The sequence below is a fragment of the Grammomys surdaster genome, unplaced genomic scaffold (genome assembly GCF_004785775.1).
Source record: "Grammomys surdaster isolate TR1022 unplaced genomic scaffold, NIH_TR_1.0 238, whole genome shotgun sequence".
Lineage (NCBI taxonomy): Eukaryota > Metazoa > Chordata > Mammalia > Rodentia > Muridae > Grammomys > Grammomys surdaster.
Window position 1 is genome coordinate 992558 of NW_021604683.1, and position 24717 is coordinate 1017274.

The 24717-nt window shown below is 44.7% G+C and overlaps 1 protein-coding gene across 1 annotated transcript in view; it reads left to right on the forward strand.

The window, feature by feature from the left end:
* Cdh26 (cadherin 26) overlaps positions 1 to 24717 on the forward strand; it is a 50101-nt gene that overhangs the window by 7822 nt on the left and 17562 nt on the right. Inside the window, exons 2-9 of the mRNA XM_028774067.1 lie at positions 3709 to 3813; positions 5340 to 5501; positions 12566 to 12713; positions 14464 to 14630; positions 15535 to 15663; positions 17327 to 17512; positions 20167 to 20435; positions 22553 to 22695. Coding sequence (XP_028629900.1) covers positions 3709 to 3813; positions 5340 to 5501; positions 12566 to 12713; positions 14464 to 14630; positions 15535 to 15663; positions 17327 to 17512; positions 20167 to 20435; positions 22553 to 22695 — 1309 coding nt within the window. The remainder of the gene's footprint in view (positions 1 to 3708; positions 3814 to 5339; positions 5502 to 12565; positions 12714 to 14463; positions 14631 to 15534; positions 15664 to 17326; positions 17513 to 20166; positions 20436 to 22552; positions 22696 to 24717) is intronic.

Here is a 24717-nt window from a genome sequence, read left to right on the forward strand (position 1 = left end):
TGCATGTGTGTGTGCATGTGTGTGTGCGTGTGTGCATGCATGTGTGTATGTGTGTGTGCATGTACTTGTACATGTGCACGCGTGCATGTGTGTGTGTGTCTGTGTGTGTGTGTGTGTGGCTTTCTGTTGCTGCGATGAACACCATGGACTGCACTGCAAGCTCCTTTACACTCTGAGCCATCTCACTGACCTATCAAAATACCCTTTATGAAAATTAATTGATTGTTAATTTTTTGCCCCATTTGCTTTATCATATGTTTCCAATGGGCTCACTTTTGCTGCCTCTATCTTTTCTTCTTAAACATACACACTATGGCTTACTGTAGCTTTGGACCCCATTATAGTACCTGTCTTTGTGCTTCCATAGTCTTTGAAAAGATTTTCGCACGAAGCTTGGACAGATAACGCCAGAACAGACGGCTCCACGAGGGGGAGTTTATTAAGAGAGAGAGAGAGAGTGAGAGGAGAGAGAGCAGAGAGGCAGAGGAGTAGAGGCCCACCATGACCACGTGGAGAGAGGGGAAAAGGAATGGGGGAGGGGAGAGGGGACAGCCTGCAAGAGTAAGGGGGCAAGAGAGAGAGGAGGGGGAGGGCAGCCCCTTTTATAGTGGGCAGGCCTACCTGCCCGTTGCCAGGTAACTGTGGGGAGGAGCATACCTGACTGCTGCCAGGTGACTGTGGTGGTGGAGTTCAGACAGAACACTAACAGTTTTGTGTATGGATTTTTTTTGGGGGGGGGGGAACAAGGCTGTTGGAATATAGATCACACAATAGGAAATTCTCAGTGAAATGACAAGTTCTACTATTTTACCAATTACTGTAAATAAAGGAACAGAAGCGGAGACAGAAAAGAATTCCGGTTAAGCCCCCATCATCAGCTGACATTTGGTGTTAACTCTTGTACAAGCATGTCAGCCTTTGTGCTGATCCTGGGTAGATGAGGTTAGCTCTGTCTCCTTTGGTGGTTGAGCATCCCTTCCATTGGCTGTGACACACCAGAGTCTTGTAGTCCGTTTCCTTGTGGTTAGGGACAAGGTGATCATAAATTGAGATGCAGTTAGCAAGACATCATAGCTACTGACACTACACACAGGGGCTAGGACATGGTTCAGTAGGGCAGTGTTTACCTAGCACCCAGGAGGAGCCTCTGGGCTCCATCCCTAGAGCCATAAAACAGGAATCTAAATGCAGAGGTGCTTTCTGGGTATTTGTGCTACTTCCTGGAGTTGCTATAGGATGCTAATAAGGGCATTAATTAATGACACTAATTAATTAGTGTCATTTTTTGCTTTAAGGTCAGAGTCACTAACAGCTTCCAAGAGGAAGTTGATGGCTGTCTTAATCACCCAGGTGGGTTTGAGAGTCAATTCTAATGAAAGAGGCCAGAGTCTGCTCTTCGCCTATAGACAGTGGGGCTGGGTTCTTCAGTGCCTTGCTCATGGTTGCTTTGCAGAGCATAGAATTGTAGCCAGATGTGGTCTTTAACACCCACCAGGTACTGACAGTGAGCCCCAGGGATATCTTCATGTCTAACTAGAGTAACCTGGGAAGATCAAAAAGCAGCTAACAGTGCAAGCCTGCAGGATTGGACAACATGTTTATTGCATTAAAATGCCCTGGTTCTGATCCCTTTAGGTTTCAGGGTGGGCAGTGTGATACCCACCACTGTGAACATTACCCTTCCTCTCATGTTGCCTGAGAATGCTTAGTGTTTTTATTCTATCCATTCACTTTATAAGTAAGTCATTCCAAAAAGCTTAATGTTATTGCAGATAGAGATAAATAGGACAAAAGTTAATGTGGGCAGAATCCATCATAGGACATATGGTTGTTGTGTAATGGATTTAATGAGAAATAAACTGTTGGGTTACATTCTATACAGATTCCCTTGTCTGGCAAATATCTGAGGCCACAGTCTAAACCTAACACTGTCTGTCTGAGTTCCATTAATTTTTCTTGGAGAGATGTGGCAGATGTCTAAGGGCGTCAGTGATTGGACAAAACAAATATATATATTTCTACCCAAGTCTGGCTTGTGAGCCAGTTAGCTTATTGGGCTTACTGTCAGGGATGTAGATTATCCACCAATGGCTGCATCACCGGGAAGTTCTCCTACCCAAGCATGGATAGCAACCTCTCCATAGCAGCATGGATGGAGTCATAGTTAATCTTCTACCCTCTAATCAGTGGTTCTCAACCTTCCTAATACTGTGACCCTTTAATACATTTCCTCATGGTATATTGACCCAGAACCATAAAATTGTCTTTGTTGTTACTTCATAACAGTAATTTTGCTACTCCTATTATTCACAGTGTGTATATTTTTGGAGTTAGAGGTTTGCCAAAGTGGTTGCAACAGGTTGAGAACCACGGCTCTAAATACTATAGTTCCCCCAAAGGCTGTATTCATCTAGGAAAGGGTTATATGTTGGAGAAACAGGAAAGAGGAGCTGGAATCTCAGGTGAGGATCTGAAGACTCCCCGTCTTCCCTATGTCAAGAAAGACCAACAGGACTGATCTTGTTGAGGCTCTCTTCTGGGTATCTAGAATTGTTCTTATTAAGAAGGTCCTGGCTGGGATTTGTTTGTTTGTTTTAGGACTGAATTTGTGTGTGTGTGTGTGTGTGTGTGTGTGTGTGTGTGTGTGTTGTTTAGCCTTCCTTACTGCTTATATACCTTGAGATCAGGGATGGGGGCCTTGGGCCAGCAAAACTAAGTTTTTCCTTCAACCACTTAATTCCCAGAAGTAAAGACTGAGACTAATTATTTATAAATAAATCCCTAGGTCACAAGTTTAGGCTTGTTTCCTGACTAGGTCATAACTTATATGGCCCATTTATTCTATTATATATCTACCACAAGGCTAGTTACTTCTCCTCAGTTTCATACATCTGTGTCCTCAGAGTTAAAGGTGAAATTTCCCCTTTATTCTAACATGAGTTCAGCTTCATGGCTGGTTTATGTCTGTCTCCTCACCATTCTGGAGCAATTCTCTCATATCTCTGATTATTTCCCAGAATTTTCTCTATCCCTACTGGATGTCTCACCCCCTATTTCCTCCCTCAGCTCATGGGCCATAAGCTTTTTATATTGGCAGGTGATGCTAATAAGAGATTATCTCTTTACAGTGTGTCCTGTAGATTTCAATTATTTCCTGAGACTTGTGAGTTGTTTATTTCCTGAGTTTAATGAGTTTCCTTCCAGGATGGAGTGCTTCAATTCAGAGGCTCATGCCTATGTATATACATGTTTGCTAAAAGGGAAACTAGTAGATATTAACATTATAAGTCAAATGGAGATTTTTCTCATCAATGATTTCAGGAGGACTGAGAGACTAACAAAGGGACTGCTTTTCTTTTGATTAGGCTATTTGCTTATTGTTATAGGTCACATAGTTATACCTGGTAGACAATAATCTTTAGTGCCATTTTTTGCAAAGTTCTAAAACCATCTCACTAACCTTGTGAAATCAGTGGACAGCCTGTGCCTCACCCTTAGGAATGACAGCAGCTGTTAAGAGGACAGACAGTTGCAGTGCCCGGACTCAGATGCTAGCCCTGGGTGCAAAACAAAACCAAAAACAAAACAAAAAAACAAAGCATGCATGCTGTGTTGGCTCATAGTATCCAGCTATGAAGCTCAGACACACAGATCCAGGCTATTAGCTCATCACTATCCTTACTGACACTGTCATCCTGTGCCCTACAGGGACAAAGCCACCACCCTTTACAGCGATTCAAGAGAAGATGGGTTCTCACTACCCTGGAAATGCAGGAGGAAGACCCAGGGCCCTTTCCTAAACTGGTTGGGGAGGTAAGAACATACTTGACATCTGTGGACAGAATATCTTTTCTGGAGAGGATTCCTTGAAAGGATTTCTGCTGGCATTTGTGGATTGTCTCTTTAGGGAAAGAAGCCAGGATCATACCACTTGTTTTTAAAAGGGATTTGACAGAGTCCTTGCTATGTACCTGCCTGACTTAGGGTCCAACAGAGTAGGGGGAAGGGAACATGAATGGGACTCTGGATGCCTGATTTCTACAGTCTATACTTCTGCCTGAGGATGCATCTTTGCACTGTGGCTTCTCCCTGTAGCTATGAAGAAATTAACTCATAACATACAGGTCTGTCTGTTTCACTTTAAAAAACAAAAAACAAAAAAACAATCATTCTTAACTATAGGGAAAGATCATTAAAATGCTTACTTTGCCACAGGTATGTTGGTACTAAGCCTGGCAACCTAAATGTGATCCCAAAGACCACGTAGAAGAAAGAGAAAACTAACTCCTGGTAGTTGTTCTCCAACCTCCAATGGCATGTACACACACACACACACACACACACACACACAACATCACACTGGCAAATGATGATGTTAAATAAATGTAATCATTTATTTAAGAAAGAATAAGAAGGGTGACGAGAGTGCTTCTCTTCCTAAAAAGCTACATGTGTGGCCGTGTTCTTTCTTATTCTCTCAAGATGAAACCGACATGAGCTCATTGGTATGTGTTCTTCCAGATACTTCCACACAGTTTGGGAATGTGAAGGTGCGCTTGCCATTCTGTGACTTTCCTTTCTCATTTAAGGGTGTGGCTGCCAGACTCTCCTGACAGGGCACGTTGTCCAACCTTCCTTAGGACAGCAGAGTATCCAAGGGCATGGATTGGGCAGCCCAGTGTGCGGTTCTTTCTGATCACACAAACATCTCCAGTTTCTCTATTCCAGTCCACACAGCAACCCATATCTTTATTTTATTGTTTAAAAAGTTTCATTCTTAGTTTTAATTGTGTGTACGTATCAGGGCAGGTGTCTGTGGAAGCCAGAGGAGTAGGATCTCACTGGAATTGGAGTTATAGGTCCTGAAACAGGCGCTGGCATCCATGCTCTAGGCTTTTGCAAAAACAGAAAAGTGTGCACTCTTAACCACTGAGCCAGGCCTGCAGTCTCAGATTTTATTTTTATTGTTTGAGTGCCGTGTTTATGTGTATGCCCCTGTCTAGGTTTGTGCATATGAGTGCAGTTGTCTGCAGAGGCCAGAGGCATCAGATCTCCAGAGTTACAGGCAGTTGCAAGCTGTGTGGTACTGGAAATGAAACTCTTGTTTTCTGTAAGAACATCGAGCACTCTTAACCACTGAGCCAGCCCTGCAGTCCCCTGCCTCAGGATCTTTGTTCCCATAGTTCTGATGAGCCCTTTGCTTCCTTAGCAACCCCTTGGAAGTGTGACAGCTTGTGTCTATTCCTGAAAGATCTCTTGGTTCTTAGCCTTGCTTTTTGAAGATCACTGTGGTTTATTCTCAGATTCCTTTAATTTTTTTTCTGTTTTCCTCCTTCTAGCTCTTCAATAATATGTCAGAGAATGTGTCGCTGATGTATTTAATCAGAGGACCTGGTGTGGATGAATTTCCAGAGATTGGTCTATTCTCTATAGAAGATCACCAGAGTGGAAAAATATATGTTCATCGCCCTGTCGATCGAGAAGTGACACCGTCTTTTATGGTACCTAAAATGGGGTATAGTTTAAGCTTGTGTTCAGTGCAAAGCTCCTGTATGGTATTGAACTTGGTAAGCATTTGTTGGCTAACTCCGTTAGGATCCTGGAAGTTAGCACATTCCTCAGTGTGTCAAGTTGTGGAGGTCCATGTGGGACACAGCTAATTCTTGGAGTCATCTTTAGACTTTACTACAATGGGTGTAAGGGGCCGTCAACAGCTTTCTGACCACTGTCCCAATGGGATTAAGGGATCGTCTATAAAATGCTATGATTGGGTTTCTGGCAGATGACATCTGGAGTATGGAGAGCAGCTACACATGGACCCCGGGTGGCAGCTGCTGAGGGAAGGTTCTGACCAGTTATCGAAGCCCATGTGGACTCAGGGATTTTATCACTCTGGGGACTTCTATGCAGTTGAAATTCAGGTTTCAAACCAGGAAAGAAAATTACAAAGAAAAAGGCCTCAAGTCACAGTGTGGTGTATCATGTTCCCAACTCCCCCAGGCCTTTGTTCTTGTGGACTTGTGGAACAGGACTTGGCTGTCAGTTAACTCCTTTGGGGTGGGAATATGACGCTTACTATATGAGAAAAGTAATTTATGAAGTGTTCTCCCAGCAACCTCAAAATACGTACCTACAACAAAATGTGTACCATAATGTCACCAGAAGGCTTGGACACAAGGTTTAAAGATACAGAATACTCCCTAAACCCTACCAGATGCAGAGTTGAATCTGTGACTCTTCTCTAGCTACTAGATGCTGCCTCCCTGTCTTTGGGATTTACAGAGCTAGTAAGAAAGGAAGGAGTGTAAGAAGGATGCTGAAGGGGCTTTTCAGTTCTTAGTAAATAGCACCCGAGCATCATGATGAAATGCAGATTCGGGGCTGGGGAGATGACTCGGTAGACAGAGTGCTTGCTGTCCAAGCATGAGGCCCTGAGTATGATTCCCAGAACCTAGGTCAAGAGCTGAAAACTGTGTATAACTGTCTCATCAGAGCTAGGGACACAGAGACAAGAGGATCCTTGCTGGCCAGCCAGTCTGGAGATTGCTGAGCTCCAATAGATTGAGAGACACTCTTTCACTGAAACACTGAGGCAGACGCCTGATGTAGGTCTCTGGCCTCTACACACAGGTGCACACATGCCCTCACTGTGCAGATTGCTTTGTTCGTTTGGATAGGGCCAGGCAGTCAGTATCTCTAACGAGCTCTGAAGTGATGCTGGGGCCTCTGTTCTGCTGCTGTACTGACAGGAATGGGCCAGTGCACAGCAGCAGCAGGAGGTTTAACAAGATTGAACCAAATGTTTAGCCTCAGCGTGGTTGGCCTAGCTTGTTTGCTCTAAATACTTTGAATGACATGATCGGAGCTGGCATGAAAGTCACAGGCTTGACAAGATGTCTGGTCCCTAGGAGCCTTTTCCGAAACTTGGGGTTGAGACAGATGCACTGTTCAAGTCACAGATAGTTCCCAGGTACCATTTAGAACAAAAAGGCATGGGACATGTTAGGGACATGCATCGCACCCTAGGGGACAGATGTGAGGTAATCTCCAGAGCAGACCACTTGGACACAGGTTTAAGCCAATAGGAAGTCTTTATTAGCCAGCCGGGAACTATACTGGGGATTGGGACCCTAGTGTAGTCCTGAGACTTTCTTGGGGTGGGTGTTTAAGCACAAGTGATATCCTGGGTTGAAACTCCTCAGCTGTCAAGAATAGTTAGCCAGATGCTGAGCTACAGTAGCCTAAAAGCAAGATTAGTACGTTCAGGGACTTTCCAAGGATGATGGTCTTTGATGAATCAAGTCTTTGTTCTTTCTGCATGCTGGGTCCCAGGGCCTGAGTGGTACTTTCATTATGTGCTAAGTCTGGGGGTCTGTTATACCATGACATTAAGATAACATGTCTTTTTACATTTACTTTGTGTGGTGGTTTGAATATGCTTGGCCTAGGGAGTGACACTATTAGGAGGTGTGGCCTTGTTGGAGTAGGTGTGGCCTTATTGGAAGAAGTGTGTCACTGTGGGGGTGGGCAATGAGAGCCTCCTCTTAGCCACCTGGAAGACAGTCTTCTGTTTGCCTTCTGAACAAGATGTGGAACTTTCAATTCCTCCTGCACTGTGCCTGCTTGGACGCAGCCATGCTTCCATCTTGATGATAATAGACTGAACCTCTGAACCTGTAACCCAGCCCTACTTAAATGTTGTCCCTTATAAGAGTTGCCCTGGTCATGGTGTCTATTCACAGCAATGAAACCCTAACTAAAACACGTGTGTGTGTGTGTGTGTATGTGTGTGTAACCCTACGTGTTTGCCCTCTTCTGTGTCAGAATATCATTCTTATTAGGACATTGGCCAATCCTGGTCCAGTATGACCTCATCATAACTTAATTGCTTCATAAGGGGACATAGACACACTCACACACACACACAAGGGGGAGGGGGGAGACTTCCATGTGTATTTCTGTGCGTGTGGAGATTGGGTGTCTTCCTCTGTTGCTTTTCACCTTACTTTTTGAGACAAGCTCTCTCACTGAACCAAGGCCCATCTATTTTTTAGGCTGGCTAGGAGAGCCTGTTGTCTCCACATCCCCATGGTTAGGATACAGATGCATAACACTGTGACTGGCTTTTTCATGGGTCTCAGGGATGTCAACTCTTTTTGCAAGATAGACACTTTACTAACTAGGTAATCTCCCCATCCCCCACAATGGTCCTTCATATCGATTCATGTAAATATGCAAATGTTATGAAAAATCAAGCCACCTTGTCCTCTCATTTGACTGTAAAGTTTCACGAAGGAAACACAGGATGGAACTTACGTGCTGTCACCTCCACCCCATCATCCTCTGTTCTGTGACTCTGGTTCAGTTGCTCTTTAATGTTTTCTGGAATGTGTGCATTTGTGTTTGGTTTTAAAGGCCACCAGGCCATCAGAATGTGGATTCTAAGAGGTGCAAGACCCTGGCCTTCCTTGTGACCATCCCTTTAAGGTCAAAGCAGGGCCTTTCATGTGACAGTGTCTCAGGTAAGTACACTGGATGAGTAGGTGAGGAACCAGGCTGGTAAAATTGAGTTTTCCAGGAGGCCTACCTACCTAACCAGACCTACCAAAAATATGAGCATTAGTCTCAGTTATGGTAGCTGTGAATGTGTCCTTATTGGACCATTGAGACCTTGCAGTGCAATCGAGTTAGGATGAGGTCATACTGGGCCAGATTGGCCAATGTCCTAAGAAGAAGGAAAAGGAGGAAGAGGAAGAAGAGGAGGAGAAGGAGGAGGAGAAGGAGGAGGAGGAGGATATTTAGACACAGAAGAGAGTGAATACTTGGGGTTAAACTGAGGAGATGGAGGCAGAGACTTGAGTGACAGGGATTCTTGGGCTTACCAGTGATCAGAAACCCATGAAGAGAAGCCTGAACAGGCTCCATCTCAGGCTCCTGCCATAATGGGTTTCAGTTCCAGCTTCCAGAAAACGAGCACAAATTCCAATGTAATTGTGAGAATATCACCCTCAGGTGGAGGTCCCCAGATGTGGAAAGTGTGGGAAGTGGCATAAGCCACATGTCACCCACATGTTTACTCTAACCGGTCACTTCTCTTCTTAAGTGCTGATTATTAGTTTTGAGATACTAGAAAAACAGGACACCACTACAAACCAAGGAAACACATTGAGGCTGCAAAGAGAAGCTCCAGATGCATAATGTTCCCCAATGCATGCTGTTCCCCAATGTAACCTGGGGTGGGGTGTGTGTCTTAGTCAGGGTTTCTATTCCTGTACAAAACATCATGTCCAAGCAGCAAGTTGGAGAGGAAAGGATTTATTCAGCTTACACTTCCACATTGCTGTTCATCACCAAAGGAAGTCAGGACTGGAACTCACACAGGGCAGGAACCTGGAGGCAGGAGCTGATACAGAGGCCATGGAGGGGTGCTGTTTACTGGCTTACTTCCCCTGGCTTGCTCAGCTTGCTTTCTTATAGAGCCCAGGACTACCAGCCCAGGGATGGTACCACACACTATGGACCCTCCCACCCTCAACTGATCGCTAATTGAGAAAATGCCTTACAGCTGGATCTCATGGAGGTATTTCCTCAAGGGAAGCTCCTTTCTCTGTGATAACTCCAGCTTGTGTCAACTTGACACACAAAACCAGCCAGTTACGGGGCCGGGTGGTCTCTAAAATTAGACAAAGCATGTAGAATTTGGGTTTGGGAGATGGAGGGTGTGGAATTGCTTATTAATGCTATAAACTTAAAAGAAATCTGTAAAAATCTGCTGAGAACTGCAGTATGATTCTTGGTGGATTCACAAAGAAAAGAATGTCTTTTCCCTGTGTAGGAATCTCTTCTATTCATTTTAAACCTTCTCAGTTTCACAGGACACATGTACCCATTCCAACCCATCCTTTTACACTCTTTCAAATAATTATGTATCGACTGTCCATGCTCGACCAGCCTGACCCACTTCTAAGTCACACGTGTAACTGATTTCCCGTTGTGCCTTGGGCATTTAAGACGCTTCCTCTGCTAGTCTGGGTGGGAAGCTATAGATCTTGTGCGTGTAATTACAAACGGCCATATGGCGGTCCGTCATGCAAGTGCTGCACAGTTTGTTTATCCAAGGGTGTAAATCTCCCAGCTCTAACAAAAGGCTGAAAACCATTCCAAGTACAGAAAGCACCGGTGGTATTTCCTTTCTGCATTGTGACTGAGTCGCCTGGAATTTCTTTGCATCTTGTCAATGAATAAACAGTACTCAGGCTCCTCGGGCATCTGTCAGAACTAAAGGTCTCAGATGTAGCTTTTAGGATAATAAATGGAATATAAAATAATAAACACAAAACAAACACATGGTTCTTGTTTAAGTGGGAGGATTACAGTTGGCCCAGTCTGAGAGCTAGAAGTCAGGGTGATTAAGGAGCAGAGAGCTGCCAGCACAACCATGAATTATGGAGGACGAGGGAGCAACAGAGTGGGAGAGAGCCAATTTGCTTGTGAAAACTTTAAAAATGTATGCCAGAATCCCTGAGGCGGAGTAGCTCAGGAGTAGGAGCCCTGCAGCATCCGTCAGCCTTACCGGAGGATACCGAGGCTGCCCAGGCTAGGTCGCGGAGTTGCACAGTGAGAACAGAAAGGCTAGACACGTGCTTCAGGCTCTGCTCTCCCAATGGAGCTGGGTTCTTCTACCTCCTCCGGGGTTGAATAGCCAATCACCTTCTCTCTGGTACAGAGAGCACAGGCTGCTTCCTATGGCTTCTGCGAGGGTGGGAAGTGTCCATCTGTCTGTCTGGTACCCCTCCGCCCCAGCTTCTTTAAGGAACTCATTTTTCTTGACACCCTTAGTAGGATCCTGTGCCTGAAACCAAGGACCCGTTGTGGAGTGGTCCTGTGCTTGAGGGCACCTCCGTATTGCAGCTCATGGGCGCTGTGTCCCTTTTGCTGCAACTGAATTCCTGGAGGCTCCCAGCAGGCTCTGTCCCTATAGCTTCTCAGCTTGTAGCAGATCAAACCTTGCATTCTAGAGCAAGGGAGATACAGCAGTGAGGCAGGTTACAGTCATTTAAAAATATGCACACATCTCTCTCACATGCAGACAGATCTATAGCTAGAAATATATACATATATATCTCCAATTTTTATTTTATAATTAATGGCACATTATGAGTTATGTAGTCATCATTGCCTTATTTTAATATTGCAATCAGTGGAATGTGCTTTTCACAGCGTTTTTCGATTTGTGAAAGAACAGACCAGCAAGTGGAGGGAGTTCCCAGAGTTCCCTGCTGTCAGCATCTTGCCCTGGTGTGATGTCATCTCTGTTGTAACTAATGAGCTAGGGTTTTATAGTATTACCAACCAAAGCCAATTGCTTGCCTACTTCCTGCCCAGATGCACTCTTGGTGTTTTGCATTGCATGGGTTGATAAGGTACCTTCATCACAGCCTCCTGTAGAGTAGCTTCCTTGCTCCAAGTCTCCTAGGCTCTACTCACTCCCCACTCCCTTATTGAGAACCACAAAGCTTCTATTATCTACACACGTTTGCCATTGACAGGCTATAACGGAGCTGTACTCCTACAGTGTATTGCCCTTTTAGGCTGTTTTCTTTGTAAAAAAAAATTATGGGAACATGTGTGTGTATGCATATGTGTGTATGTACGTACATGTGTGTGTTAGTACACATGTGTTTGCACATGTGCATGAATGTGTGCATATGTATATATGTGCATGTGTGTGGTAATGCATGCACGTGTGTGTGTGTGTGTGTGTGTCCTGGTTTCATTTTTGATGCAGTGACAAAGCACTCTGACAAGAAGCAACCTAAGGGAGAAAGGGTTTCTGTCTTTCTTACAAACATAAGATCTGTACTAATGTCTCTTCTTGCGTTTGTGATCTTGACACTCCCTTTTATTCTTGTCCTTTCTCTGTGCCACATCCCCCTCAACAAGTTTTCTAGAGGCTTGTTAGTTGAATCAATCATTTAAAGGACTCGTGTCTAGTTCTGTGACAGCTGTTTGGCGTTGTCCATTTAATTGATAATCTTCTCTGATCTTTGTTATTAACTTCTTTCTATCTGAGTTAATTTGCTCAGCTTTTCTCAACACACAAGCTTAGCTTACTAGTTTGATGCCTCTGGGAAAGGAGGAATTTGAGACCTGCTGGAGAGGCTTGTGAGGACAGTTGCCCTCTATTAACCTAATGTGTCAATGGCTGTGTTGGTTCCTCTGGGCACTCCTTATCCCCAAACCCATCCATGGCTACTATTCTTAAGGCTTAGCCATAGTCACTGTCTCTTCCTTTAAAGAACACTGATAAGCTGTAGAAACAGCTCCCCAGCACCTCCATCCAAATGGAGAAACCGAGTTTGACCTTCATAACAGATGAGGAGTTTCCCTAAACATGCTTGCATCTGGTCTTCAGGAGCCTGTGCTCAGTCCCTGGGGCAACATGGTGTGTGGTGCTGATGCAATCCCTACCCTGGAACTGCACCACAATCTTTGCATTAGTAGCTCTTTGGTCAGGGTCTTCAGGTAGACACAATCACACTGTTCACTGTTTTCTGTTTCCCAGGTTTACTTTGATGCCGTAGATCGATCTACAGGGAAAGTTGTGGATGAATCCCTGATATTCAACATCAGAATCAGAGATGTGAATGATCATGCACCCCAATTTCCTGAGAAGGAATTTAACATCAGTGTGAAGGAGAGCCAAGCCTCAGGTGTGTTGGGATGTGTGGTACTGTGTGTGTACCCTTTGCCATGGATGTCTTTTATTTATTTATTTATTTATTTATTTATTTATTTATTTATTTACCTTCCTGCTTTGATATTGATGAGGACTTTGATACTGGTCACCTGGGAAGACTTTTCATGGCTCATGTTTCCAAGGTTGCAGGCCCAGAACCACAGAAGTCTTTGGTCTGTCAGGTTGATTTTGTGTTGTCCTTGGAAGGATGTGGATGCTGTGCCACCTCAAGAGCTGGTGTGTAAATGCAGCCTAGCAACAGAGAGCTTAGCAACAGAGCCACACCTAGAGGGACAGAGGTGAAGCTGTGGGAGGCTCCCAGGAAGCTTTGTAAGGGTTCTATCTGTAGAATGGCAGGAGAGTGATGTCTAGCATCTGGGCTTCAGAAACTAAGTCTCTACATGCCAAACTAATGTTTCTAGAAGGAGGACCTATGTTTATAACAAAAGCAGTTTTTACTGTTGTAAAGCAGTCATTGGAATACTTCAAGAACTAAAGGCATGGACACAGAGAGAATTTTCGGAAGCTTTTAAAGTTTCAGTATTTTTTCCTTGTGCTTTCTTTATGCACGGTTACATAAAATTTGTGCTGCGTGTGCTCCCGAATTATCAGGTTTTATAGATGAATGTAAATACATGTTCATATATGTACTATTCGTGATAGCAGAAAATACACATGTATTAATAGTTAAACATTTATAGATACCAGGTTGGGTTTTTTTTTTCATGTAGGTGTATATTTCCTTGTTGTTAAAGAACTTTTGGAGGTCAGTAAAATGGCTCCAATGGTGATGCGTTGCTAAAGCCCAAGGACCCGAGTTCTAGTCCCAGCACTGGAATAAAGGAGGAAGGAGAGAATGATCTCCAGGAAGCTGTCCTTTGACCTCCCCCTTGCCCTGTGGCGTGCATGCCCCCATCACACAGACATGTAGTAATGATAAATATTTTACCCACAACACTTCTCTGCACATCTGGAACACTAGATATTTTTTGTGTGGACAAGCTCTGAGGTATCTCCTTGGTCTCCTACTGCAGATTGCTTTGTTGATGCCTTTTAAAAAGTATTTTTGTAAAGTGTGTTTGAGAAACGTACTCAAGGTAAGTTGTGCTGCAGTCAGGCATCATTCATGAGGCCTGAGCTCTGGGGAAGAAAGGTAGATGCTGCAAACTGGCCAGAACCGGAGAGGGTCATGTATTCACTGGGCAGCAGCAATGAGCCTGTGCCAAGGGCTGTCTGTGCGTCTTTCCTATTATGGTTAATGCCTCCATACACTTCTCAGCCCTTTTTTAAAAATCAATTGCTCATTTATTTGTTGTGTCCATTTTTGGTTAATGTGTTTGTCATTTCCTTCTTGGTCATAGCCCACTCCTTCTATATGAAGAACGCATACTTGCCACAGGAATTTCAAACATATTATTGGGCCTATTATTTGCCTTTACATTTTGTTTATGTATTTTTTTCTATGTACATTTAAAAACTTCTTCACCTATCAATTTTGTCACTCACTCTTCTACCGTGGCAACTGTGACTGGAAAGCTCTTTGAAGTTTAGCCTTGTTTAAGTATCCACCTGTATGTTGTATTGTTTGTCTCTATGATGAATTCTCATTTAAATATCTCATTCATGGCATGTGCCCTGATGGCATTTGGCAAAGACTTTTCCCTCTTTCTACTTTGACAAACTGCCTTTAGCCACCAATAACATTCTTAAAAACTTCTTTCTAGGTCAACCTATTTTTCAGTTGTTAACGGTCGATTTGGATCAAGAAAACACTCCAAACTCTCAAGTCCTTTATTTCCTCATCTCTCAAACACCATTACTCAGAGAAAGTGGCTTTCGGATTGATCTAGTCAGCGGAGAAGTACGACTCTCGGGATGCTTACATTATGAGGTTATGTAGATTCTATCATTTTAAAAGCACCAGAGTTGGTGAGCTAACTCTGCTGACAGAGTACTTGCTGCACTAGCAGGCAGACTTCTGCTCCAGCCAAGGAGAACCATGTAAACAACAGCTGAGTGCTCCAGCAGCAGTTCCTGTTATCCCAGAGCTACAGTGGCAGAAAACCCACATATCTAGAGCCCCACTCCCACCCCCCCACAAACTGGTGAGCTCCAGGCTCTGTGACAGAGAGACAGACTGTGTTAAAAATGAAGGCAGAGAACACCTGAAGAACAACACCCAGTGATATGTTTATAAAAAGATAAAGAGAGGAGATATGTTTGGTGGATGTGTGATGAGGTATGGGGGAAGGGAATGCCTCTGTGAGCCCATGCTGAGATATTCTTTCCCCCTGAGGGACCAGCCACATGGTGGTATAGTATAGAATAAAGTTTATTCAGGGCATGGGGAGGGGAGTTAAGAGTGTAGTAGAGGGAGAGAAAGGGAGACAGTCAGAGAGAAAGAGAGAGAGAGAGAGAGAGAGAGAGAGAGAGAGAGAGAGAGACCATCAGCATCAGCACATGGAAAGAGAGGGAAGAGAAGAGGGGAATGGGGAGAGAGTGGACAGGAAGGCAAGAGCAAGAGAGAGCAAGAGAGGAACAAGAGCAAGAGAGCAAGTATGGGGTAAGCAGCCACTTTTATAGTGGGTCAGGCCTACCTGGCTGTTGCCAGGTAACTGTAGGGCGGAGCTTAGACAGAATGCTAACACCCAGGGTTGAACTCTGGTGCACCCACACCTGGTTGGGAATCCTCTGTGTTTGACCCTTGCTATGCAAAATGCTAGAAGGAAATGTCCTTATTAATGTTCGCCTTTCCTGTGTTTGTGGGGCTTAGCATTCATTTTTCTCCCAAATAGACAGCTCCTCAGTTCACACTGATCATCAGAGCAAGTGATTGTGGAGAGCCTTCCCTGTCATCCACTGCCACCATTCACGTCAGTGTGGAAGATGGCAACAACCACATGCCCACGTTTATGGAGGATCATGTAAGTCACAGGCTGCCTGAGTTCTGAGGCCTCTCGTAAAGGGTCCCCAAGTCCTAGGCTTAGGTACTTCCACTGGGTCATGAGCGAGATACATACAATTGCCCAGAAGTGGGCTACACTGGAACTGAGGGGTCTACCCGGGGCTAGACAGAGAGTCCAATCTGTAAAGTACTCACTGCCCAAGTGTGAGGACCTAAGATTGACACCCATATAAAACTTTGGGCATGGCGATATCCACTGAGGACAGGCAGGAGGAGGCATGAGGTCCGTTGGCAGCCATCTTTGCCTAATCAATGAGCCATAGGTCTCAGTGGGATATCTATCTCAAGCAAGGTTGGAGGCTTCAGGATGACTCACTGGGCAAAAGAACTTACTGACATCCTGACACCCCTGGAACACAGATAGAAGGAGAGAACTGACTCTTAAGTTGTCTTTTGGGGGCACGTGAAAGTGTATGTGCATGCACACAAAAACTGATTCTGAGAGGGGTTTCCCTTGATGACCCAGTAAACACCCTGTACCCCTCCTGGGTGCTCCAAGCCTTTGGCTGTTTCATCTTCCTCATCATGCTCTATTTAATGAATTCATTTGTTCTAGTTTCTCCCTAATCCCCCACCCCCACCCCTTGCATCCATTGTCAGCTCCTAGGAGATATTATTAATTTTTTTTGCCAGCACATAGTAACTGCTGCATTAATGATTCAAGCAATTAATTTTAAAATGTGTCATTTAAATTTTTTTAATTACACAAACCAACGTGGGATGTTTTCAGATGAAAGCACCTCATCCAAAAGTTTATACGAATGGCAAAATAATCTTACAGTTAAACCTCGTATCAGAATCTTCCCCTGGCTTAGGACAAATATGTGTGCTCAAAAGTAAGCCTGGAAAAAAAAAATACATTGCTGTCCTGCTGTGCTTGCTGAGATCTAGCACCAAAAAATACTGGAAAGAGAGCCGTTTCAAGGAACTACGTGTGCCGGAAAGGTGGTCACCTTGATCCAAACAAATCTCTCCTCTGCTGGGGAAGAGCTAGGATACTTAAGGCTCATAGGCTGAGATGTGTATTGTATCTTGAAAATTCTCAGCACAGAAATGCACTGAGTATCTTTAAAATTGCCCAGCTACAGACATGGAATCCCAAGAAATGCCATTTGTATGTAGGATTGTGCTCCCGAGTCAATGGTGTTCGCTACTATAACTGGGGGAATTCGAATGCCTGAAGGCTGCAGGTGTCTTTCTGAGGAGCCACCTCTCCCTCCTCTCACTTCCTGAACCCCTCCTGTCACTTCCTAAACCCCTCTTCTCGCTTCCTGAACCTTCTTTCACTTCCTGCACTCCTCTCACTTCCTGCTCTCCTCCTCTTACTTCCTGCTCTCCTCCTCTCACTTCCTGCTCTCCTCCTCTCACTTCCTGCTCTCCTCCTCTCACTTCCTGCTCTCCTCCTCTCACTTCCTGCTCTCCTCCTCTCACCTCCTGCTTTCCTCCTCTCATTTCCTCCTCTCCTCCTCTCACCTCCTGCTCTCCTCCTCTCCCTTCCTGCACTCCTCCTCTCCCTTTCTGCTTGCCTCCTCTCACTTCCTGAACTCCTCTCACTTCCTGCTCTCCATCTCCATGGTGTGTCTCTGTGCCCATGACATGGAAGTGATGATTATTTCTTGCAGTATGAGATTCAGATTTCTGAAGGTCAAGTCAAACAGGTCGTGTTGCATCTCCCTGTTCAAGATGGAGATTCTCCATTCACACCAGCGTGGAGAACACAATTCAACATATGGGATGGCAATGAGGAGGGGCATTTTGACATCCTGACTGACCCTGAGACTAACCAAGGGTTATTAAGTATTATCAAGGTAAAGTCAAGACCAGGTGATGGTGGGTGTTGTGGTTCCTGTCTGGAGGACAAGCCATAATGCATAAGGGACTGGTACCTACTAAACACTCACTGTGAGCAGAGCACATATTGTGCCCTGTGCAACCCTTAGAAGAATGCAGCAGGCACTGAGCCCTTTGTCTAGAGGCCAAGGGCTCCTCCTGCAGAAACCATAATAATCAACTTTTTAGAATCTTATTGAATTCTTTGATGTTGCTGTTGGAGAGAAAATTTACTATGTTCACAAGAGCCCGGGAGGTTGGATGTTGTTTTTTTTTTTTCCCCTGATGTGATGAAAGTGAACTTAAAAATGTATTTATTTTCTTGGTAAAGGGTTTCAAGTATTGTAGACTGGCCTTGAGCTCACTATGTAGTAGAGGATTCCCTTAAATTTCTGATCTTGTCTTTAACCCTGGAGTGCTGGGATTGTGGGTGTGCACAGCAGTGCTTGTTTATGGGGATCAAGCACAGTGCTTTGTGTGTGATAGGCAAGGACAGTACTGGTTGAGCCACACTCCCATTTCCTTTAAACATGCTTCTCCAGCTAAAAGTTCTTCTTTTAATCTCCTGGGTTTAAAACATTTTAAACATCCAAAGTGTAAATGTTGGGGCATTTGTGTGGGTTGTCACGTGTGGTGAGCTCAAGGGTCTATCTACTCTATGCGATGGAGTAGCTGGTCTTGGAGGAAATTAAAGATCAGACGGATGCTTTTATATAAAGTCACATAACTGAGATCGTGGAGTCTGACAGGGCAGGCAGACTCCAACGCTCTTAGTCTTTGTGAGTTTCAAGGAGACCTTTCTCACAGTACAGCTAAGTCAATTGGAAGAACCAGCTGGAGTTAATACATCTGGGTAGAGTCGAGAGATTCTGCCTGTTAGTTGAACAAGCTTCAGGAAATATCAGGGAGCAACAGCCCACACTGTGCATAGCAAGGTCCCTGACAGCCTTCTGCTCAGTCTCCTGCCACTGAGTTCCTTGTTAGAAGCCATCTAGAAAAGGCTAAGACATGCAAGTGTCTTTTCTGGAGACGGTCTATCATTTTTGTATGGCCTTCAGTGGGTGAGTTGTGAGATGCTAGGTCACCAAAGACTTCATCCCAGGATTGCTTCTCACTGCTTGCATACCTTTCCTGTCACTGTTACACAGCCTAAGGATTCCTGGGCATTAGCCTACCTTATTGGGCAAATTTCCTGCAGATCAACATGAAGATGTACTCTCATGTAGTAAAGCTATATAGATGACTTGATGATTTCGTGATTTCTGATGACGATTTTATAGAACTCTTAAACTGATACAAGTAATTTCAACCCTCCCCCCACCCCCCAGAATAAAGTTACAAATTGAGCTCTGAAACCCATCATGTGTCACAGGCTAATTGCACTAGGATAAGAAAGTAGGCTTGGAACAGATTTGTGATCCAGGAAAAACATTCATTCTAGGTCAGGCCCAAGGATGAAGCCACAGGTGTGCACTGTGATAAAGCAAGGTCATGTGAAACTGTTGCTTTGAACTTATATTGAGCTTACGGAACTGCTTAGAACTTAATATCCACATCCTTCTGTAACTACTCTTTTGTGTACTGTTTTATCTGTGAGGTAATTTTATGAAGAACTTTTGTCTAAGAAGGAATAAATTGCCAAACATAAGAAATACAATGTGGCATTTGGGGCTCATCCCCCTCCACCAAATGTATATGTGTAAAAGTATGTTTGTATGTCTATATGTATGTACATACATATGTGTGTAGATAAATGTGTATGTATGTAAGTAGGCATGAACATTTGTGGAATTGTTGAGACAGGTGATTGAGCCTGGCCAAACCAAAGTGTATGTGTCTGTGTGAGTGTGTGAGTGTGTGAGTGTGTGAGTATGTGAGTGTGTGAGTGTGTGTGTGTGTGTGTGTGTGTGTGTGTACTCTCCCTTCCTTCCTTCTTTTCTCTTTGGCTCACAAAAAAGTTAAAGAGCTCCAAGTTTCTCACCTGGCCAGGGGACCCTTGAGCCAGAGAGAAACTAAGCCTTTTGTCAACTTTCTGTGATGCTACCAGCTGGAATCAAATTACCAGAAGCCAGTGGCTTTGGGCCTTAGAATAGCAAAGAGTTAAAGGAGGAGAAAAATTACCAAAAGTAAGTAGCTTTTGGACACAGAATAGCAAAGAGTTAAAATCACCAAAGAGAAAGGAGCTTTGGCCCCTCCTGTCTCCAAACCCCTTCCCTGCCTTCCTTGAGAAACTGAGTGTTAGGACAAGCCCCTCCACTCCCCTGCAGTTCTTCAAACCTCCTGACTCTCAGCCCTTCCATGTCCCTGGCCACTTTGTACCCTGAGTAACTATGATCATTAGTATCCATATTTCTCCAAGTTCCTCTGATTTTTTTTTCCTGTGGTGTGGTTAACACTTAAATGTTTCATGAGTTCTGGGTTTTGTTGCATTTTTCATCACTGTCTGATGGATGGAGGCTCTGTGCAGCCAGGAGAGGAGGAGGAAAGAGTGAGCCCCATAAGTGATTTGAAAGGAATCTGAAGACTGGCTTTTGATCATTTCCACCCTCTGTTGGATTCCCGATGACTCTGTGGAGCTTCCTCCAGCCAGGGGAGCAGTGAGCGCTAATCAAGCCCTCTCTTACCTTGGCAGCCTTTGGATTATGAAACTCAAGTAGCCCACAGCCTCGTCATTGTTGTGGAGAATCAGGAGCAGTTCTTCAATTGTAATGAGGGCCAGCTGCAGCCATTGAGGAAGGCGATGGCCAGCACTATGGTGAGCGTGCAGGTGCTGGACACCAATGACCCACCAGCTTTACACCCTCAGAGCTTCATCGTCAGTGAGGAAGACGGAGCCTGGCCTGCCATCCAGCTGGGATATTTCAATGCTACAGACCCAGACAGGGCTGACAACCAGATAAGGTGGGCACAGAGGAGCAGAAAGTATGGCTGGCTCTGAGGAGGCAGGGAGGGTACTGTTGGCCACCTGGCTGTTGCAGAATGTTGCCAAGACTGGTTCAGTCCAAGGAGTAAAAGGATAAGAAGCTACCTGGTAAATGCCCATTGGCTGGGTGAATCCAACTCACTCTGCAGCTCCTGACTGGGTTAGCCTAACTTCCATTACCACTCATTAGTCCAACTCAGTCCTATCCTCACCTGAAGCTCCCTCCTGGAGCCCCCCCCCACTTATTCCCTTTGACCATTCATAGCCAATTAATATATATGATTTATATATATATAGCTCTGTGTCTCTCTTTACAGATGTCATGGCTTCTAGGTAAATAATTTTACTAATATTTAATATTCTAAATGAAATACTTAATAGTCAAGTATTTTTGACTTTAAGAGTTCTGTCTGTAGCACTGAATGAATTCACACACCGCCCAGAACATCTTTTTGTATACCCAGAAGGAAGTTCTGTGCCCAGCAAACACCAGCTCCCCGGGCCCATTACCAGTTCCTTTTCCAAGTCCCTAGGACATCTCTTCTCTTTCCCAGATCCCTTTTCCCAACTCCTTCCCTAATTCCCCTTTCCAGTCCACTTCCTTGGTCCCTTTCCTCAGGCTCCTGACAACTACCACTCTACTTGCAGTCTCTATGTCTTGACCACTCCAACGATGAAATACTATAGCATGGTGTCAGCCAGGGTGTTGGTTTGAATGTCTTCTATGACAGGGTAGACGTGTCCAGAGAGCAGAGTTTTACTTTGTACTGTCTATTGTACATTGGTTGTAGTTAGTTATCTTTTGATGACCAAATTTGCCTTGAGGTCATTTTTGGGCTAAGATAATCTATGTCTGAACTCTTGAGTTTCTGTTCTTGGCTTATAAACCTTATAAAACCACAGGAACTACTAGAATCTTCCCTAATTGGTAAAGTTGTTGATAAGACAAGAGCTATGGCCCATTGGCTACCAAGAGGGATCATGATGAACCCTGTTAGAAGCATTTTCCCAGATGAAGAAAACAAAGCCCACGGAGATGCTGCCCTTATCTGGCCCTTTCTTTGTCTGAGCTTTGCTGCTGCTGCTGCTGCTGGCTGAGTACACAAATTCCATAATGTGGTCCCTCCAGAGGCATAGTGGTTAGCAACCAGACATGCTTCCAATGGATACCATCTTCTTCTACTTCTGTCTACTGCTTAAAATGTTTCCATGTTCACAAGATGAGGAGCAGGAAGATGATCCTCAGGTGAGGAAATCCTTTGAGATCTGCTACAAAGCAGACACTGCAAGAGGAGTCAAGACCTGTGTGTCTGCGGTATGCTGTACTGAACAGGAAGCCCCACCTACTGATACCTTAAGACTGGTTCTGTTCCCGCACCAAGTGTTTCCCAAGGCACACCTCCTAGGAGAAGGGCACTTAAATTTTAGTGAGCCTGGACTTGTTGAAGTCTTCACTGCCATCCCTGAGCCTTCAAGCTCAGAGCACTTGGATGGACATTTGGATTTCAATTGTCTTTGAATTCCCAAATTACTTGTGATGGGAATTGTAGTTATCTTAGGGTTTCTATTACTGTGGAGAGATGCCATTACCACGGCAACTCTTGAAAAGGAAAGCATTTAATTGGGGCTTGCTTGCAGTTTCTGAGGTTTGTCCATTATCATAATAGCAGGAAACACAGACAGACATAGAGCTGGACAAGTAGCCAAAAGCTCTTCATCCAGAGCCACAGGCAGCAAAAAGAGCAAAAGCATGTGGGCTCACTTGGGCTTCTGAAACCTCAAACTTACTCCAGTAAAGCCACTCTCCCTAATTCTTTCAAATAGTGCTACTCCATGGTGACCAAGCCTACAGGGGCCATCCTTATTCAAACCACCACAGAAGTTCTATAATATATCTTGATTTGTTATTCAAAATATTTTTTGAGGCAAGGTCTTGAACCCTCTTTATAGCTGAAGATGGTCTTGAACTCATGGTCACTTGACTGCATATCCCAAGTGCTGGGGTGACAAGCATGTACTACCACACCTATGATTTGTCTTGTGGTACAAATTTCTAGTTAAAAAGAAATGTGTGTGTGTGTGTTCTTTCTACAAGATACAAACTGGTTCATGATCCAGCAAATTGGGTGACTGTGGATGAGAAATCAGGAGTGGTCACCACCAAGAGCCAAATAGACCGGGAGTCCCCTCATGTGAATGACAGCTTCTATACAATTGTCGTCCATGCAGTAGACAATGGTGAGTGCTGAGGAGAGGCTGGGAATGAACAGTGCTGGCTCTGGCCTCCTGAGGGAGGCCATTTTTAGCATCACTGAGGAAATTATAAAATAAACATGGTTTTCACTTTGCCTCTATGCTAGAGATTATTTTTGATAATAACTCTCGTAATGGCAAACCAGGGACAGATACTGCTGAAAGAGGGGCAGTGTTCACTCAGCAGAGACAATTAAGCCGGGGAAGAGTCTGCAATCACGCCCACCTGTCTCATCTGCCTGTAAGATAATGCAGTAGCTCTTTGTCAAGCCCAACGATGTGTGATAAATATTTAGCAGTTTCTCGTACCTGGGATGGTTCGTAAGCTCCAGCAAATGTGACTGAGTGGAACACATTTGTCATAAACCAGGACGAGTGATTTTAAAAACATGTCTTAGCACATTTCTCAATATCCCCACGAGGCTGAAGTTAAACGCATCCAAATATAAAGCTGCATGTGTGAACATTTTCAAGTAACATTAAGAATCGTACTTAAAGAAGTCTGTGGATGAAAGCCCAAGCACCGTGTACCTGCCCAGCCTTTTTGCATAATTATCTGGTAGACTGTGAGGGAAGAGCAATGCTAGCCTGCTAGCCGATGTTCAGGAAGGTAAGCCGGCCAACCAGCACTCAGGGGTCCACGATTCTGTTATGGATGGCTTCATGAGTCCCATGATCTATTTTTAATTACAAAAGGTAATTTCTAAATGATCATAAACGTGTCGTCATAATCCTATCCTGCCCTCCCTTGGGCTCTCCAGTCCATTAGAAGAATTCAGAGATGATGTCATAGAGTGTAGAGACACGTGAGTTTATTATAGAGGAAAGTGGACACCTGAAGGAATGAGAGTGGACAGTGGCCATAGGATCCACTGAGGAGGAAAGCAAGTTACAGGATGAGGAGCCTGGCCAGTGGCCAGAGACGACCTCTAGCTTTCATTGTTAGTCAGGCCTCATTGTCGGCTCCTTAAAGCCGGCAAGTCCAGGCAAGAGGAGAGAGAGGTCCCGGTCCTGCCGGGTCTCTCCGGAGCTGAGCAGGTGTCGGTGACCCAAAGAAACACACCTAGCAGGCCGCGAGTCTTGTCAAAGCAGGAACTCAACTTTAATGTAACAATCTCTTGTTTATATAAACTTGGAGCGTAGGGAGGAGGAGTTTTGGTGGGGTGAGAAGACGTAGGGGGCAGGGAAGGGTGACTGACAGGGCCAATGGCAAAGCTCTACATTAGCAACGGCTGAGCAGAGGCAGGGCTAAACAGGTCCTGTTGAGTCACTCTGGGACAGAAGTGATTAAGACAGGACTCAAACTCGAGCCAGTCTCAGGTTTGTCTTCAAGGTGCAAACCAGGGCCAAAATGGGGCCCAACACCTCATACTCTTCTTCAGTCTCTAAACCAGGACCTTCCCCCAAGGGGCGTTCCCCTTCCCAGTGACGGTCAGGTCTTTGCTCTTCACCAGAAAACCTTTAGTGGGTAGCAATGATCAACAGACAGTCTGATTGATTGCCATGTCTCTACCTGGGGCCAGAGTCCTGCATTTCTGTCCCTGTTTTCACCAGCTGCTGATCACGAGGAACGATCCATCCTCCATGACCTGCAAGCTGTTAATGCCTGAGCAGCCAGCCACCTAGTAGATTCACATGTGGTTTTAACAACCCAGCCCTCTTCTTTTCCAAGCTTTCCCCAGTACACTTTATAAAATGGTGTAGTCTGTCATCACAGGCAATGTCCCCAGCAGGCCAGAGCTGACCTCATCTTCTGTGGGAAGCCCCCATGCTCCCTCTTTACAGGTACTCATTCCTTCCCAGCCCGCTGCAGCATGTACCATGACGGACTGACAGGACATGTGATTCTACACCCTACCTCTTCTTTTTTTTTTTCAACAATCTGTGCTGCCCAATATTCCAATAATCCCGTGTGTGTGTGTGTGTGTGTGTGTGTGTGTGTGTGTGTGTGTATGCTTACACTGCAGATATCTACTAGGCAGAGCCATACCCTGAGAGAGAGGCTAT